At 45.4% G+C, this 19,684-nt stretch overlaps 1 protein-coding gene across 3 annotated transcripts; it reads right to left on the bottom strand.

Annotated features, from left to right (window-relative positions):
- Window positions 1–1,031: 1,031 nt before the first annotated feature.
- LYZL6 (lysozyme like 6) lies at window positions 1,032–10,219 on the bottom strand. 3 transcript variants are annotated; one of them, XM_004041907.5, is made up of 5 exons: window positions 10,066–10,219; window positions 5,715–6,055; window positions 4,259–4,417; window positions 3,256–3,334; window positions 1,032–1,363 (listed from the first exon to the last, which is right to left on the bottom strand). In XM_004041907.5, the coding sequence occupies exons 2-5, from the start codon at window positions 5,851–5,853 to the stop codon at window positions 1,294–1,296; spliced, it is 447 nt and encodes a 148-aa protein (XP_004041955.1). In that variant the 5' UTR covers window positions 5,854–6,055; window positions 10,066–10,219; the 3' UTR covers window positions 1,032–1,293. The 3 variants fall into 3 exon arrangements, with proteins under 3 accessions (XP_004041955.1, XP_018882065.1, XP_004041956.1); XM_019026520.4 differs by having other exon boundaries at window positions 3,256–3,307; XM_004041908.5 differs by having other exon boundaries at window positions 5,715–5,941; window positions 10,066–10,213.
- Window positions 10,220–19,684: the final 9,465 nt, after the last annotated feature.

Below are 19,684 nucleotides of genomic sequence, written 5' to 3'. Positions count from 1 at the left end.
AAAATTAGCCAGGTGTGGTCGGGGGCGCCTGTAATCCCAGCTACTGGGGAGGCTGAGGCAGGATAATTGCTTGAACCCAGGAGGCGGAGGTTGCAGTGAGTGGAGATCATGCCACTGCACTCCAGCCTGGGTGACAGAGTGAGACTCCATTTCAAAAAAAAAAAAAAAAAGATTAGCTGGGTGTAGTAGCACACACTTGTAGTCCCACCTACTTGGGAGGCTGAGGTAGGAGAATTGCTTGAGCTTGGGAGTTGGAGGTTGCAGTGAGCCAAGATCCTGCCATTGCATTCCAGCCTGGGCTACGCAGTGAGACTCTGTCTCAAAAAAAAAAAAAAAAAGAAAAGAAATCTCAGGTTTAATTATTTTTTACATTTTATCACCTGTGAAATACAAAAGTCTGGCAACTACTGAATAGTCAAATCCCTCCTTCTATAGTAGAAACAGTTAAGGCTCAGTGGTAGAGAAATAAGTGGTCCAAGATAAAACCCCAGTTTGGTCAGACACTACTGACGGTGGCTATGTGTAGGACATTCCTTCAACTGTCAGTTTTCTGATTTTGCCCTTTCTTTAAGCATGTTCTACTCCACCTCAGTACTCTCCAGGCAAACCAGATCCTGTCCAGAGCACCTTTTTTTAATCATCTAGATCCTAGCTTATTCTCCCAAAGCACCCCCAAATTATTGGTATCTGCCACTATTTCTCCATCCCATCACTACTTTCTCCACATCAATACCAGACCCCACCCATTGCCTACTTCTGAGTTTTCTCTTTTACTTCAAAAATTGTTCTTTGGAGGAATTACTTGGATGCTGATACTGTTTCAAAGCAATAATTATGGATTTTACTATACATTTAATTACCTATTGTAATGTTTGTGGATGTCTCTGCTTCTCCACCTAGATTATGAACACCTAAAGAACAATAGCTGTGTTTTGTCTTCCTTCTACTACCTAGTACACTCCCACTGTCTTAGGTACTCAAATATATGTAGACTAATGAATAAATGGACACAGTCTTTGCAGAGCGAGTGCTTTAATATTTCGATAAATACAAAGATTTCTTTATTGTGGTCCTCAGTTTACAAATAACAGACAGGAACCAGGGGACTGGGTCCAGATGGGAGTAAGGAGGAAGCCAAGAAAATCATTTATGCTTGGGGCTCTGGTCAGTTTTAGTTGTAAATGGGAAGGGAAGAAAATAACATGAAGTTGAGGCAGTAGGAAGAAGAAATGAAGAATCCCTGAGTGAGGACAGGAGTCTTGGAATGACTCCACAGTGCACCCGCACCCTGTTTCATCTCAGGCGGCATCCTGTCAGCCAGTAGGAGAGTGGCTGGCCTGAACAGTGCAACCTCCATTCTACCCTGCGGAGAAAAAAGACATGGTTCTTGCCTCACACTCAGTAACTCTTCCACACACATGACCCAGTTCTTGGTGAGTCTCGCGTGTGGAGCAACGCCCAGAATCCCCGTCATTGCTAGCCCTCTGGTCTGTCCTCCACTGTCCCCTCTGACGAATCCTGTAAAACTCTCTCATCTCTGGTGTTTGCCTGCTTCCCTGGATCAACGTTTCCACATTTTAAAATCCTCATATCTCCCTGAAGGGTTGAGCACTGTTTTACAGGGCTGAGAGTTACTTATTAAAAAAAAAAAAAAAAAGTCCCAGGTACAACCATTGATTCTCCCTCCAGAAAGGATCAGCATAATCATCGCTGTCAATTCTTTTCTGTGGTGTTTTGAGTATGCAAGGGATTTGACTCCTTCCACAGTTGCCTGTAGAGGCAGCCATTTGTGTTACTTATATATCTAGTTTGAAGCTCAGAAAAGGTGACTATCTGAATGTCCACCGTTGGTGAGCTCACAGCTATGTGGGTGTCTGCCCAGCTGATGAATGCCACATTTTTTTTGTTGTCGTTTTTTGTTTCTTTTTTTGAGACGGATTCTTTCTCTGTCACCCAGGCTGGAGTGCAGTGGCGCAATCTCAGCTCACTGCAACCTCTGGCTCCCGGGTTCAAGCGATTCTCCTGCCTCAGCCTCCCAAGCAGCTTGCCTTAAAGAGCATGGACACAAAGCAAGGGAAGGGTCCCCAGAGAGATCCTGGCCCACAGGGTCAGTGCCTCATCCCCACATAACACAAAAAGCAGCCTGGGACAGGCACCCACCACAACGCCTGGCTAATTTTTGTATTTTTTAGTAGAGACAAAGTTTCACCATATTGGCCAGGCTGGTCTCGAACTCCTGACTTTGTGACCCACCCACCTCAGCCTCCCAAAGGGCTGGGATTACAGGAGTGAGCCACTGCGCCCAGCCGCCACTTTTTTTTTTTTTTTTTTTTTAACAGAATCTCATTCTGCCGCCCAGGCTGGAGTGCAGTGGCGCGATCTCGGCTCACTGCAGCCTCCACCTCCCAGATTCAAGCGATTCTTCTGCCTCAGCCTTCTGAGTAGCTAGGACTACAGGCAGGCGCCACCATGACCAGCTAATTTTTTGTATTTTTAACAGAGACGGGGCTTCACCATGTTGACCAGGCTGGTCTCGAACTCCTGACCTCAAGTGATCCACCTGCCTCAGCCTCCCAAGGTGCTGGGATTACAGGCGTGAGCTACCATGCCCGGTCCACATTTTTAAATAAAAAAATATTGTCAATTATGGCCACAGGGCCCTAGCGGCAGCCATAATTGTATTGCTTAACTCCTCCCATCCCTACAGTTGATTGGACCAAGGGGGCACACATGGTCCAAGTGGAACCAATCAGATTCTCTATCCCAGGAACTTGGACTGGGACTGAGCCTAGCCAGTCCCTATGGTTGCTTAGGACTTTAGCTTATTAACTTTGCAGCACCCTTTGTCCTTTAAACTGTGGAGCAGAGAAAGTCTGCGGAGAGAGAAGTGAAGCAAATGCACCAAGAGAAGCTGAAACCTGCCATGGACAGTGTGCTGACAATTTCCAGCCCTGGTTCCATGCTCTTCCTGAGGCCCAGCTGCAGCCCTTGAGTGGGCTCAATGAGACATCTGGGCCTCTCAGAATAAATTTCCCCCAGCTAGCTCAAGTTGTTTTCTGTTACTGCAACCAGAAGAGTTTTGTTTAATACAATATCATAGAAGAACCAGATCTCAGAGTTCCAAGCCCGTCCGCTATCCCACATCTTTCTAGACACTGCAAGGGCGTGCCCGTGAGTCCTTGCCTACTGCCCTTTTCTCTGTCACGTCCTCCTTCGTGGGGCTCTGCCCGCTGAGTCCCACCGTGTCCTCCTCACCAGTTGTTCATCCCCCGTGCTCCGGACACAATCCTTTTTGCGCAGTGGATACCTGCAAGAAGGTTGGGATTCAGCAGATCTGAAAGGGAGGAAGAGAAAACCTGTGAGGGCACAGAAGACAGTCCCAAAGATGGAGGCAGACACCAGCCCTCCCTGGACAGCCCTATGCCACCTAGAGGCTTCCAGTTGAGGCAAAGGCTGTCTCGCAGGGGGCCCATTTAGACATCCCTACAATGGCTGCTAGAGGTTCGAGGTGAAAGGGGGTGTGGGCAGAAGGGGCAAGAGGCCTGAGATTTGGGCCTGTTCACTACTATTCTTCCTAACCAGGGTAGATAGTGGTTCACTCAAAGCTTGTGGGAGGTTTCTAGGGACAGGAAATGCCAAAACACCACAGAGGTATGTCCCGCCTAATGAGCGGGGGTCTTCAGGTGAGGAGCCGAGGGACATCGGTCAGTGTGCGAAGGCAGAGGTGAGGGGCAGAGTCATGGGCCCTGTTGAGCCTCCTGGATCAGCTCTGAGGTAGGGAGTTTGCACTTGGTCTTTGGTCAGATCATTAGCTGAAGAGGGTACTCAGGAATGGTTAAGAGCCTGTGAGGCCACTAGTCTGGCATTCAATGCTGGTTCTCTTTTTGAGCCTCAGTTTGCTGTTTTGTAAAGTAGGGATCATAAATGGTTTCTACTGCATGAAAGTTGGATGAAATAAGCCAAGTATGTAAAGCGCTTAGTGTATAATATTCTCTCAATAAACACTGGCTGCTGCAACTGTTCTACTACTACCAGCTGTATACGGAGCCTTCCTGGATCCTACTCAGGGACTCTATAGAATCTCCTAACTGGATGGGCATTAGGGACACTACTCCAGCCCTCTGCTCAGTAAAGGGATTCCCTGATTTTTTGAACCATATTTCTGGGGCCATTCCCAGGCTGTGGGTGGGAAGAGAAGTTCTGTGAGCAGAGCCTGGTTGCCGCTCTCATCTCTCCCACCCTGGGGCCCTGGCCAGACCTTGACAGTCTACGTGGCAAAGGTTTTCCGAGTAACTCTTATAATCGTTGCACCAGTAGTGGCTGTTGATCTGGAAGAGGCCATAGTCAAAGCTTCCATCTGCATTTTCATTTATCTTTGATATGTTGAACTTGCTTTCCACAAAAGCCAGGCACAGCCCTTAGAGTAGGGAGAAGAAGGTCAGGATTTAGAGGGGACCAAGCTGAGTGAGAAGGGAGATGGAGGAGAAAGGGAGGCAAGGTATCAGACAAAAGGAACAAGGCCTGGGAGGCAAGATAGGACTAGAGGGCTTGAAATCTCCATTGACTTGCCCTCTTATCCTGTGGTCCATCCACCCACTCATAAGTACAATTACTCATCTGTCCATCTATTCATGTGTTTTGCACTTACTGAGCACCTACTGTGTGCCAGGAACTGTGCAAAGCCTAGTGAGGGACATTTCAGTTGGGTCAAACACAGATGCTGCCTTCAAGGGGCCTGTATTACAAGCTTAAAAATATGTACCTAAGCTTGTAATACAGGCCTTGTAATAAGCTTGTATGTACAAGCTTAAAAATATGTACAAGCTTAAAAATATGTATGCTGGGCGCGGTGGCTTACGCCTGTAATCCTAGCACTTTGGGAGGCTGAGGCGGGCGGATCACGAGGTCAGGAGATCGAGACCATCCTGGCTAACATGGTGAAACCCTGTCTCTACTAAAAATACAAAAATTAGCTGGGCATGGTGGTGGGTGCCTGTAGTTCCAGCTACTGGGGAGGCTGAGGCAGGAGAATGGTGTGAACCCAGGAGGCAGAGCTTGCAGTGAGCCAAGATCGCGCCACTACACTCCAGCCTGGGTGACAGAGCGAGACTCTGTCAAAAAAAAAAAAAGGTACCTAAAAAACCCACAAAGCAAGATTAAAGGACAAAAGTGTTGCAAGACAGGTGCACACAACTCCTGGGCAAAAGGGAGATATCCCTTCCATGCAGGAGGAGAAAGCCTTTGTACTAGCTGTCCCCTCTGCCTAGAGTGTTCTTCCCCCAGACATTTGGGTGACCAGGTCCTTCATTTAATTCAGTGCTGCTTAATGTCACCTCCTCAGAGAGGCCTTCCCTGACTTCCCCATCTAAAGAATTCACCATTGCTCCCCCTGCTTTATTCTTCTTCATAGCATTGGTCACCACCAGGCAGTACATTATGAGTGTGTTTGTTGCTCTCTTCCCCTAGGATGTGAACATTATAAGGGAAGGGAATTTGTTTATCTCTACATCCCCAGCGTGTAAAACAGTTGTTGGTACATAATAAGTGCTCAGACAATAACTTGAGTGAATACAGCATGTTGGGAAAGGCTTTTTTGAAGGGGGCTGCTTTTTGAACTTGGCTTTGAAAGATGAACAGGAGCGAAAGAAGCTGGCCATATAGGACATGACTAGCAGAGGAGGAGAAATGGCTGGGGAGGGGCGGATGGTACTCACAGTCACTCAGGGAGTAACCCTCAAACCCATCCAAGTCCTCCAGCTGCAGCACCTGGGCCAAGTCACAGCGACTGATGAGGCTGGCCTGATTTAGGGCAAGAAAGTTGCTGACCAAATAGATGAGTAGCGCCTTTGTCATCCTTGGAGGGGAGGAGGTGCAGCTGAGGGCTGACGGTTCTTAGGGTCTTGCAGACTTTCTGCTGATCTTCTCTGAGAGCCTGGGGAATCTGGAGAGGGCAGCCAGGTTTCCTTACTCACTCACTGCTCCAACCTGGCTGTTTCCAATCTCTTTTCTCTTGTTTATTATTTTATAGATTTTTATTTATCATGGAAAATTAAACCTTTAAAAAAGGAAAGAGAATAGTATCATGAACCTCCATATAGCCACTTCTGAGCTTCAACATTTAAAAACCAAGGCCAGTCTTTCTTTGTTGTTGTTTGTTTTTTATTTTTTTATTTTTTAGAGATGGGGGTCTCACTCTGTTGACCAGGCTGGTCTTGAACTCCTGGCCTCAAGTGATCCTCCCATCTCAGCCTCCCAAAGTGCTGGGATTACAGGTGTGAGCCACCACACCTGTCCAATCTCATTTCATCCATAGGTCCTCTTATATGGGCACCCAGCTATGGGTAGTATTTGGGCATTGGGATGGGGAGTGAGGTTGGCAAAAGAGATTACTGAAGACTATCTTCACCAGCATATGTGTGTGTGTATCTGAGCATGTGCTTTTAGAAAGAGGGCCAGAACACTGGGTGCTAATCTCCCCACAACCCCACTCCCCCAGACACATGACACATGATTTTTCCTAAGGGCATACCCTGCCTGGTACAATTCTTGGTGGGCTGGCTGTAGACGTAACCTTCACTTTCACATTGTGTATGTGTGTGTGCACGTGTGTGTGTGTTGAACAGCAAGGGCCCTAGATTCACACTGCCTGCTTTCAAATCCTGGGGTGCTATGTGACTTTGGGCAACATACTCAACCTTTCTGGGCCTCATTTGTAAAATGAAGATATGCTAATACCTACCTAAAAGGGTGGTTTTGATGATTAAATGAAATAATGCCCAGATCTTGGTTCACATTCCACACAAAAGGGAACCAGGACTCTAGGAAATATGGCTGATTCCCAGGCTGGAGCAGGAAAGGGTTATGTCTGGATTATCTTGCTGTACAAGAAATTTAAAAAGTGCTCAAAATATGGATTGGGGCATGTCAAATGGACACAAGAGCTAGCTCAAAGGGGCACCGACTGGCCAGATCTGAAACGATGTTTTTTGGTAACAGCATTATTGAGATATAATTCATGTATCATACAATTAATTCAGTTAAAGTGTACAATTCAATGGTTTTCAGTATGTTTGCAGAGTTGTACAACTACTACCTCACTTGATTTTAGAATATTTTCATCAATCCAAAACAAAACCCTGCACCCATTTAGCAGTCACTGCCCATCCCCCTCCTCCCAACCCCTGGCAACCACTAATCTACTTTCTGTCTCTATGGATTTGCCTCTTCTGGACATTTCATACACACGGAGTTACATAAAATATGGCATTTTGTATCTGGCTTCTTTCACTTAGCATAATGTTTTCAAGGTTCATTCAGGTTGGAGCACGTAATGATACTTCATTCCTTTCTATGGTTGAATAATATTTCATTGTATGAATAGACCATACTTCGTCTATCCATTCATTAGTTGATGGACATTGGGGTTGTTTCTATTTTTGGCTATCATGAATAATCCTACTATGAACATTAACATACTAGTTTTTGTGTGGATATATGTTTTTATTTCTTTGGAGTAGAGTTGCTGGGTCATGGGGTAACCCTAGGCTTAAGCTTATGAGGCCTACCAGATTTCCAAAGTGGCTGCACCATTTTGCATTCCCATCAGCAGTGTATGAAGGTTCCAATTTCTCTACATCCTCACCAACACTTGTTATTATCTGTGTTCTTGACAAAAGGTATCCTAGTGGGTATGAACTGGTATCACCCTGTTGTTTTAATTTGCGTTTCCCAGATGGCTACGGATGTTGATCATCTTTTTATGTGCTTATTGGCCACTGTATATCTTTGGGAAAATGTCTATTCAGAACCTTTGGCCAGTTTCAAATTGAGTTGTCTTTTTATTACTGAGTGGGAAGAGTTCTTTATATATTCTGTATACTAGACCAGCATCAGATATATGGCAGATATTTTTTTCCCATTCTGTGGGTTGCCTTTCACTTTCTTGGTGGTGTTCTTTGAAGCCCCAAAGTTTTTAATTTTGATGATGTGCAAGTTATCTATTTGTCCTTTTGTTGCGTGTGCTTTTGGTGTCATATCTAAGAAACCATTGCATAATGGTTTCCAACCCAATCTGGGACAATTAGACCATCAAAATAAATGACAGTAACAGATTATACATTAAATGCAATAGGAATCCATGAGCCCATAATAATAATAAATTGACAAAAAGATACATTGTGTGGAGCTGAAGCAGAGACCTCTTCCTGACAATAAAAGGCCAACCGATAAGTGTGGAGGAAGTCATGGAGTTGAAAAATAATCACCATTTTGCAACTATCATAGACTGGTTTGAGAACAAATCATCATTGCATGCTAAATCTGAGGTGGTGGGAAGAATGCTGAAGAACTGGATATATCATGATCTTATAGGGTCTCCCCACAGATTGCTTATTAGTTGCACAGAAAGAAAAAACAAAACAGTATACAGTGGATAACCAGACAGTATTTTGACCTTGCAATCAAAATTAACATCTCCAAAGACGGACAGAGGGACATTGTGTGCCTCCAGATGTGATTCCCAAGGAGGACACATCGCTTGCTTATGCAGTATTCAGTCCAGGGATGCATAGCCTGTGTCTAATCCTGAGGAAACATCAAAGCCAAACTCACTGAAAATCTGTAAGATAACTGGCCTGTATTCTTCAAAATGGCCAATGCCATGAAAACTGAAAGACTGGCCAGGCATGGTGGCTCATGCCTGTAATCTGAGCACTTTGGGAGGCTGAGGTGAGAGAATTGCTTAGGCCAGGAGTTTGAGACCAACCTGGGAAACAGCAAGACCTCATCTCTACACTAAAAAGAAATAATACTTCCAATAAATCTGAAAACCTGGGACTATTTCTGTCACTGAGGGAAGGTGTGTTTTTCCCCTTAACTTAGGTATATGTTGCTGAGGGGGCAGAAGCCTGAGTTCTTCCACCTGCCGCCTTCAAGTGTCAGGCGGCTTCTGCTTGGACAAGATGGCTACCCTGGTGGGCTTGTTTCTTCTCTGGTCTTGTTATAGGAGGCAGAAAGAAACTACTTAGGTAGACAGTTAGGGTAAAGTGAATCCCCAGCAGAAAACTTTCCTTTTAACGCAAAGCAGCTCAAAGATAGCTCCCTTTCTAACCTCACGCAGTTCAAGGAAATCACTTTTCTTCTAACAACAACCAGCCTGAAAGAGCAAAGGGTAAAACAGATAAGAGCTCAGGCACAGAAGGATGGGGGAAGTCTCCTGGGTAATCACCAAACTTCACACTTATACAATGGGCCCCAGTAAAACAGTGGGCCTTAATAACTACATTCCTTTCTCTTTAGGCGCGATAAGATAGGGAAGCTAAAAGCAGAATCGAGGGGTATGCCTACAGCTGCAAGATGTGTGGGAATAGACACAGAAACTCTCGCTCCCAGATAAGCAAGACAAAGAGACACAGACTAAAAGTTGATGTGGTCGGGAATGGGGTGAGAGCCTATTAAAAACTCTGCTCTATACAGATAGCACACCTGGTCCCAACTGAACCATCGGGCTCTGGGAGGATAAGACATCCCCTCCTCACGAATGCCCCCTCTCTAGCCCATTTATAAAACCCTGACGTTTTTACTACCACCCGGCAACCTGCCTGGGACCTCTGTCTGTGACAGAGAGCTGTTCTTTCCTTTTGCCTATTAAACTCCTGCTCCAAACTCACTCTGTGTGCGTGTGTGTCTGCGACCTCGATCTCCTTAAACGTGAGACCATGAACCTTGGTATTTACTTCATACAATGAGGCTGCTTCTGTCTCTTGTTCTATCTGAGACTCATTCCACACCAGCCTGAGCTTCGGGCCATTCTTTTGCTTCTCCCATCATTCTACCCCCAGAGCTGACAGATTTGGCAAATAAAATTTACAAGATGCCCTGTTAAATTAGAATTTCAGACAAACAACAACCTACTCCACACTGACTCAGGAGGGTCCCTCAGAGACCGATGTCACTGAGCCTCGGGAAGCAGGAAGCTCCATCCCTGCCCATTCAGCCCCCTCTCAGGGTCCCCTCAAGGAAGACAGTGGCTCCAGAAGGTATGTTCCCACCCCTTCCACAGCTTACCTCTCTCCCATCCCTCTCTGACCCTGGGTTCCACCTGGCCCAGAGATTTCTGGGAGGGTCTGTAGAACAAGGCTGTCTACAGTAGGAGCCTCTTCTTCCTCACCACGTACGCTTCAGCCCTGCCCAACTAACAGCTCTCCATGTTCTAAAGAAGGCTTCTGGAACCCCAGTTCTGTGACGTCATCCATCTCCTGGAAATACACTGGTTTTAACCAGGCAAATTGGCCAAGCATCAGGCAGAAGTAGCAGCTGGGCCTGGGAGGACAGATGACATCTGTGAGGAAAATGGCCGGGTGGGATAGGGTGGAGAGCACTGGCTGTTTCCTTCATTTTTGGGAACAGCACCACCTTTGGGGGGACTCCTTCCCTCATGGGGTTTTAGTGGGGGCTGCCAGTCCTGGGGTCCTGCCCCCCACCACCCCCCATAAGCATAGGAATGCTTGTGTGCCAGTCACTATATTTGTAAACGGAAGCTGGTGGAGCTGCTCAGCTTCCAACAGGAAGCCCATGTGTGCAGGGCCAGAGGACATAGCCCATCTAAGGTGCTAAGCCTCCGTGAAGAGGGAGCTGAGTCTGGACGGGATTCCAGCCCCAGGGTTCACCCTTTCTGGGACCCAAACACACCCTTCCCCTCCCTTCAATTCTGAGATTCAATAAATGTCCCCACTCAGAGAACAAGTTTGAGTTGGGTTTCTGTCACTTGCAGCCAAAAGAGCCAGTTGCAGTTGGCATGGGGTCAACCATCTGTGATATGGTGACCTGACACCCTGTCCCCTCCCTGTGAAGGCCACAACATCCCAACATCATTAGTCACTGAGGAAGTCTGGGAGAAATTTCTACCAACTGTAGCAAAAAAGAGGCAAGGGAGAAAACATCTTGTTACCGACGGCCCACTCTTCCCTCTGAAACAGGGAGGCAGGATCTGACAGAAAAATAGGACAAGGGGCTTCTAAGTGGGCAGTACTGCCCCTTGCCCCTCCAGACTTCTCTTCCCAGCAGGGCAGCAGTGCATGGCACCCTGGGATAGAAGGCCTGCAGGGGCAGAGGGGAGGCTGAACATGCTGGGGGCACCACTTTATGAGAAACCATTTGTGGCCAAAAATCTACATGGGCTTCAGATGACCTGAATGAACTCGTCTCTGTAGAGTGAGAGTCCTGGGCAGGAGGAAAGGTTTCCATAGCTGAGGACCACATGCTTGGAAATTTGATCTCTGAAACTTAAGATCTGAGAGAGGATGGTCTCCCAAGGAAGTTACACGAGCCTCAGTTAAATCCTGTTGGTTTGCAGAAGTTTCCACTCCCTCTGGAGGCTGGGTTGGGACCTCCTGCTGGGCTGCAGAATATTTAGTCTCTTTGATAGGCTCTGAAGTTATGGTCATTCAAAGGGGGTCCAGAGGGACCCTCCACCTCCAGCCCCCTAGCTGTGGCAAACATGGGTAGATTCCTACCCATTCAAACAACTGGAAAACCCAAGCTGGGACCCATGAGTCAAGTCAGCTCAGGGCAAGAGGACAGATGGATGCCACAGGCCATCTGTCTCAATATTTGCAAGTTATAAATTAAACTAACAGACTGTTAAAGTATGTCCTACCCTCATCCTCTGACAAATATTCCTTTAAAAGGATAAAATTTTAAAATGTGTATGAAGCTATGATTTGTATTTTTTTTTTTTTTTTAGAGATGGAGTCTCACTCTGGAGTGATCTCGGCTCACTGCAACCTCTGCCTCCCGGGTTCAAGCAATTCTGCCTCAGCCTCCCGAGTAGCTGGGACTACAGGTGCATGCCGCCATGCCTGGCTAATTTTTTTTTGTATTTTAGTAGCGACGGGGTTTCACCTTGTTGCCCAGGCTGGTCTTGAGCTCCTGAGCTCAGGCAATCTGCCTGCCTTGGCCTCCCAAAGTGCTAGGATTACAGGCGTGAGCCACCATGCCCGGCCGATTATGTTACGTTATGTATGTTAAAGTATGTCCTATCCTCATCCTCTGACAAATATGCCTTTAAAAGGATAAAATTTTAAAATATATATGAAGCTATGATTTGTATATGACAGAAAGTTAGCAAAATGTCAAAGATCATGAAATTTCATGTTTATTGCACATGTCTGGGTGCTCTGTTGATGGGCTGACAACATTGGGATGAGTAATAAAGATATGTGGAATTTATAAATTACTGAAACTATTCCATGAAATGTATTTTTCTTATCTTTCTTTCAGCAAAATCGGTAATTATGTTATTATTATCAAGATTTGAAAATACATGTAAGGATTAAAACAATCATATTCAAAGTACAAATATCTTAATATTTTCATCAAAATCATGTTTATGTATAAAATTTAATTTTATCAGGAATATTTTCCCAAAAGTTAGTTTTCTTTTCAAATATTGAAAAGTATCCATTAAACCAAAAGGCAACATACAAATTAGAATTAGTCAAATTTTTATGTCAAAATGATTGAAATAAATCCATTTTATTTTGATTTTTGAAAACTTGATTAATTTTTATTAATTTTAAATTCATAATTCTAGCATTCAGTGACCACCTCATTGCCAATGTAAAGAACAGGCATCATGGTTTGTCTGAGGGCTAGACATAGATACAAATTTTAGAGTAATGTGTAATGTGATTTGTTTAACCCTTTTTCTGTTTGCCCAGAGAATACTCACTGGTGGCACCTGCAGCTGCAGTGTTTACCCCAAGATAACTTTGCCATGAAATATTTAACACAAAGGGTAAATGCTTGAGGGGATGGATACCCCATTCTCCATGATGTCTTTATTATGTATTGTATGCCTGTATCAAAACATCTCAGGTGCCCCATAAATATATACACTTACTATGTACCCACAAAAACTACAACTAAAATTTTAAAAAGTAATGAACTATTGCCACACAAAACAACATGGATAAATCTCAAAATAATTATACTGAGTGAAAGAAGCTTGACAAAAAAGAGTACACACTGTATGATTCCATTTCTAGAAAGCACTAGAAAATATAAACTAACCTATGATGATAGAAAGCAGATCAGGGCAGGGTAGAGTGCCTCACACCTGTAATCCCAGCACTTTAGGAGGCTGAGGTGGGCGAATCACTTGAGGTCAGGAGTTCGAGACCAGCCTGGTCAACAAAGTGAAACCCTGTCTCTACTAAAAATATAAAAATTAGCCAGGCCTGTTGGCACGCACCTGTAATCCCAGCTACTCGGGAGGCTGAGGCACAAAAATCACTCGAACCCAGGAGGTGGAGGTTGCAGTGAGCCAAGATCATGCCACTGCACTCCAGCCTGGGAGACAGAGCAAGACTCCATCTAAAAAAAAAAAAAAAAAAAAAAAAAAAACGAAAGAAAATTAAAAAAGAGAGCAGATCAGTAGTTGCTTGGGGGTGGGGAGGAAGAAAGAGCAGGAAGCAGGATCACCAAGGGCAACAAGGAAACTTTTTGTGGGAACGGATATCTTCACTATCTTGATTGTGATAATGATTTCAGGTGTATACCAAGGGTCAGATGTTACCAAATTGTAATCTCTATATATGCACAGTTTATTATATGTCAATACCTCAATATATCTGCCTAAAATGTTTAAAAATTACTGTAATTATACAAAATATATTTTATGAAAAGGAAGTTATGGGTGGGCATGGTTGAGAACCACAGCATCAGGTAGATTCAGAAGTGGGGGAAAAGCATCGCCCACTTCCCCTTCTTCAGGCCAGCGTGCTGTGCAATTTATCCAGTGGACACTAGAGGACAGCAGCGACTCAGGTAGAGGAAGTGGGCGTTTCAGGGCTTGAATGCTTAGAATTCTCTGCTCTGTGCTCCCTATCCTGGGCGGTGGGCGGTGGGCGTTAATACCCCCATAATACTCAGTTACCGCTGGGACTTGGGCCCTGGTCTGTGGCTCCTGATTCCACTTTGTTGGTCCCCCAACACCAGGAGAGCTCTCTGTGCTCCCAGATTTTTTTTTTTTTTTTTTTTGAGATGGAGTTTCGCTCTTGTTCCCTAGGCTGGAGTGCATTGGCGCGATCTCGGCTCACCGCAACTTCCGCCCCCGGGTTCAAGCGATTCTCCTGCCTCAGCCTCCTGAGTAGCTGGGATTACAGGCATGCACCACCACGCCTGGCTAATTTTGTATTTTTAGTAGAGACGGGGTTTCTCCATGTAGGTCAGGCTGGTCTCGAACTCCCGACCTCAGGTGATCCACCCACCTCGGCCTCCCAAAGTGCTGGGATTACAGGCGTGAGCCATGGCGCCTGGCACTCCCATTTCTTTTTAAAAGGATATCCTGACTCCAGTGAGACAGCAGCCATAGTTCCCTGTCTGTTATCTGCAGGGCTGATATGGAGGATTGCAGATGTCACCAAAGAGTTGTGGTTCTCAGGCTGGGCACAGTGGCTCACGCCTGTAATCCCAACACTTTGGGAGACCCAGGCCGGTGGATCACATGAGGTCAGGAGTTCGAGATCAGCCTGGCCAACATGGCAAAACCCATCTCTCCTAAGAATACAAAAAATTAGCTGGGCGTGGTGGCACACGCCTGTAGTCCCAGCTACTCAGGAGGCTGAGGCAGGAGATTTGCTTGAGCCCAGGAGGTGAAGGTTGCAGTGAGCTGAGATTGCACCACTGCACTCCAGCCTGGGCAACAAGAGTGAGACTTGGTTTCAAAAAAAAAAAAAAAAAAAGTTGTGGTTCTCAAGGGCCTTTGGAAGGCCTCCCAGCTTGCCTGAAATCCATGATTATAAAGCCCGTCAAAGTTGCATCATCAGACGCTGCAACATCACAAGTTAGCATGTCCCTGAGAAAACGACACACTGAAAGGTCATTTTTATAAGAAATAGGGAAAGGAGAGAAGGTTCAATTGAGGGGTAGGAAAATATGATGGTGGAGCCCCCTTACGGTGCTGCAATAGAAGCTTCCCCCAAAAAAGCAATAGTGGGCTGGGCGCTGTGGCTCAGGCCTGTAATCCAGCACTTTGGGAGGCTGAGGCGAGTGGATCACTTGAGCTCAGGAGTTCGAGACCAGCCTGACCAACATGGCAAAACCCCGTCCCTACTGAAAATACAAAAATTAGCTGGGTGTGGTGGCGTGTGCCTGTAATCCCAGCTACTCGGGAGGCTGAGGCAGGAGAATCACTTAAACCTGGGAGGCAGAGGTTGCAGTGGGCCGAGATCATGCTACTGCACTCCAGCCTGGGTGACAGATAGAAACTCCATCTCAAAGAAAAAAAGAAAGAAAAAGAAAAAAAAAGCAAATTGTGAGCATACATTGAGCCATCCCAGTGTGTGAGGCGTGATGCGGAACACTCTATGCAGGCAGTCATCTCATCTTCACAGCACTCTTACTAAATAAACTGCAGAGAGGTGGCGGGGTGCAGTGGCTCACGCCTGTAGTCCCAGCACTTTGGGAGGCTGAGGCGAGTGGATCATGAGGTCAGGAGATCGAGACCATCCTGGCTAACACGGTGAAACCCCGTCTCTACTAAAAATACAAAAAATTAGCCGGGCGTGGTAGCGGGCGCCTGTAGTCCCAGCTACTCCTGAGGCTGAGGCAGGAGAATGGCGTGAACCCAGGAAACGGAGCTTGCAGTGAGCCAAGATCACGCCACTGCACTCCAGCCTGAGAGACAGAGCGAGACTCGTCTCAAAAAAAAAAAAAAAAAAAAAAAAAAAACAAAAGAAAACAAAATAAACCTCAGAGAGGTTAAAAAATGCCTAAAGGGCCAGGCGCAGCTCACATCTGTAATCCCAACACTTTGGGAGGCCAAGGTGGGTGGATCACTTGAGCCCAGGAATTCAAGACCAGCCTGCACAACATGGCGAGGCCCCATCTCTACAAAAAAATTACAAAAATTAGCCAGGTGTGGTGGCCTGTAGTCGCAGCTACTCCTGAGGTTGAGGGAAGAGGATCCCTTGAGCCTGGGAGTTTGAGGCTGCAGTGAGCTATGATTGCACTACAGCCTGGGTGTGAGAGTAACACAGTCTCAAAAAAAAAAAAAAAAAAGAAAGGAAAGAAAAAGAAAAGCAGTTGTGGACACACATTGAGCCCTCCCAGTGGGTGAGGCACAATGCCAAACACTGTATGAAGGAAATAATCTCATCTTCACAGCATTCTTACTGAATAAGCTGCAGAGAAGTTAAGAAACGCCCAAAGTCACAGAGCTGATAGGAGGCAGTGCAGGATTTGAATCCAGATTTGACACTAACGTATGGATCTAGCTACTGCTCTGCAGTACCCACTTAAACGGAAGTGTTTTTCTTTCTTGGTTATTTAGTTCATGTGTTAAACTGGTTGGTGTTGGTAGCAGATGGTGAGTATTGTAGTTCAGCCTTCTGGAGAAAGCTTGTCAGGCTTCAAGAGAATGTTAAGCATCTATGATGGTCGAGGAGGAAGGTTCCCCTCTCCACCCCTTCACTGCTTTACATGGAGCACTTACAATGTGTGAGGTTCTGTGTTAAGGATGATACTTTCATAATGACAGTATCTGAAAGGCAGGTGGGCAGAGGCCAGCAACAAGGAATTGAAGGGTCGGTGATGTAGCAATCCAGTGACATTGTTCATTTGCACACACATGGGTCTGTCACATGCAGCCCAACTCACCTGGAGTCCTGAGAAGGTAACCAGACCAGGATGGAGGCCCAGGGAACTCACCAGAAGTTCTCAGGCATCAGAACACGGTCAAAGCATCCTGGTGGGCAGATAACACATACCCACGGTTTGTGAGAGAAAGTCCTTCCCCTTGGCTTTGAGCTGGCATACCTGGGATCAGGCAGTTGATTCTCCAGGCCAAGTGCCTCAGGGAGGTGACCCTTCCTGTTCTGGGTTCTGCAGAAGCCAACAGCTCTGGGCTTGTGCTCATCAAGCACTCTTCTGCCCATTTTACACTCTCGTGGATGCATAGTGGTGTTGATACAGGCCCTGAGTTAAAGGCTCCATGGCCGCCCGTGACAGGAGGACAAAGCCAGAGTTAAACAGGCCCCTTGGGTCCCCTCCTTCACTTCATAGACGGGAAAACCAAGGTCTGGGCAGGGAAAGGGACTCAGCCAAGGCCACAGCGCACTGATGGCCACGCCAGGGTTAGGATTCCCAGCACAGTCTGTTTCTCTCCTACTCCGCAGCCTTCTCTAATAATAGATTTTGCTGTTGGGTTCTTCTTTATCAAGCGTTGGTCACACATTATCTCTATCTTTCTTAAAACAATTGTTCTTTAATATCATTATATATTCAGTCAGTGTTCAAATTTTCAACTGTTTTATGTCAAAAAGCCTTTTCTAAAGTTGATTAAATCAGGATTGAAATAAGATGCACACATTATGATTAGTCGATGTCTTTTAAATCTTTTAATGCATGGATTCCTCTTTCCTCTTTCTCTTTTTCCCTTTATTCTTGAATAAGCCACATCATGCATAAACACCTGAAATCCTTCTTATTAAAGAGAAAAAAAAAACACCACAGGAAATGTTACTACATATATAAAGATGAAGATAGGAATTGCTTGTGAGTGAAGCAATGAAGTCTGAGCACAATATGGAAACTGGAAATCAGAGGTTGCATTTTAAAAATTTCCACTCTCTTCTTTAGATAGATTGGTGATTATTTTACCTATTTCATTTTACCTATCTTAAACACAACGTAAGGAACCTAAAGAGAAAACTTGTCAGCAATTGATCTGTCCTTTCAACGAACAGTGAATGCCACGGGGTATGTCTACCTGGGTACAAATCTCCTTTGCTAATAAGCAAACAGTGAACCTCTAAATCAATGTAAACTTTCATCATGTTTCACTTCAGTTGATTCCACACGTTGAGGCTAAGCACAGCTGAGCAAATCAGCTGTAAAATCCTAAAGTAAGAAGATATCATTTTAAAGATAAAAATTGTGATATTTAGGCCAGGCACAGTGGCTCATGCCTGTAATCCCAGCACTTGGGAGGCGGAGGCGGGCGGATCACGTCAGGAGATCAAGACCATCCTGGCTAACACGGTGAAACCCCGTCGTCTCAACTAGAAATACAAAAAAAAAAAAAAAAAAAAAAATTAGCCGGGCGTAGTGGCGGGCACCTGTAGTCCCAGCTACTAGGGAGGCTGAGCCAGGAGAATGGCGTGAACCCGGGAGGCGGAGTTTGCAGTGAGCCGAGATCATGCCACTGCACTCCAGCCTGGGTGACAGAGCAAGACTCCATCTCAAAAAAAAAAAAAAAAAAAATTGTGATATTTAGACAAAGCATTCTTTTACTGATTTCATTTAAAAAACCATCTGTGCTCTTGGCTGAACGTTGTGTGAATTTGATCCTGTCATCACGATGCTAGCTGATTATTTTACACACTAGTTGATGCAGTTTCTTCATAGTGTCACTGGTCTTTATATTTTGGTGTATTTTTGCAGTGGCTGGTACTGGTTTTTCCTTTCCATATTTGGTGCTTCATTCAGGAGCTCCTGCAAGGCAGGCCTGGTGGTGATGAAATCCCTTAGCATTTGCTTGTCTGGAAAGGATTTTATTTCTCCTCTGCTTCTGAAGCTTAGTTGGGATGGATATGAAAATCTGGGTTGAAAATTCTTTTCTTTAAGAATTTCTTTTTTCTTTTTTTTTTTTTTTTGAGGTGGAGTCTCACTCTGTCACCCAGGCTGGAGTGCAGAGGCGCCATGTTGGCTCACTGCAACGTCTGTCTCCCAGGTTCAAGCAATTCTTGTGTTTCAAGCGATTCTCATGTTTCAGCCTCCAAGTAGCTGGGACTACAGGCACAAGTCACCATGCCTGGCTAGTTTTTGTATTTTTAGTAGAGACAGGGTTTCACCATGTTGACCAGGCTGGTCTCGAACTCCTGACCTCAGGTGATCCCAAAGTGCTGGGATTACAGATGTGAGCCACCATACCTGGCCTCTTTAAGAATGTTGAATATTGGCCCCCACTCTCTTCTGGCTTGTAGAGTTTCTGCTGAGGGATCTGCTGTCAGTCTGATGGGCTTCCCTTTGTAGGTGACCTGACCTTTCTCTCTGGCTGCCCTTAACATTTTTCCTTCATTTCAACGTTGGAGAATCTGACGATTATGTGTCTTGGGGTTGCTCTCCTCAGGGAGTATCTTTGTGGTGTTCTCTGTATTTCCTGAATTTGAACGTTGGCCTGTCTTTCTAGGTTGGGGAAGTTCTCCTGGATAATATCCTGAAGAGTGTTTTCCAACTTGGTTGCATTCTCCTTGTCACTTTCAGGTACACCAATCAATTGTAGGTTTGGTCTTTTCACATAGTCCCATACTTCTTGGAAGTTTTGTTCATTCCTTTTCACTCTTTTTTTCTCTAATCTTGTCTGCATGCCTTATTTCAGCAAGATGGTCTTCAGTCTCGGATATCCTTTCTTCCACTTGATCACTTTGGCTATTGATACTTGTGTATGCTTCACGAAGTTCTCGTGCTGTGTTTTATGTTCCTTTCTAAACTGGCTATTCTAGTTGGCAGTTCCTGTAACCGTTTATCAAGGTTCTTAGCTTCCTTGCATTGGGTTAGAACATGCTCTTTTAGCTCAGAGGAGTTTGTTATTACCCACCTTCTGAAGCCTACTTCTGTCAATTCGTCAATCTCATTCTCCATCCAGTTTTGTGCCCTTCTGGAGCGGCGTTGCGATCATTTG

Source organism: Gorilla gorilla, chromosome 4 (assembly GCF_029281585.2).
Source record: "Gorilla gorilla gorilla isolate KB3781 chromosome 4, NHGRI_mGorGor1-v2.1_pri, whole genome shotgun sequence".
NCBI classification, from domain to species: Eukaryota; Metazoa; Chordata; class Mammalia; order Primates; family Hominidae; genus Gorilla; species Gorilla gorilla.
The sequence above is the reverse complement of the archived record's forward strand: the minus strand, read 5'-3'. Positions and strand labels throughout refer to the sequence as shown.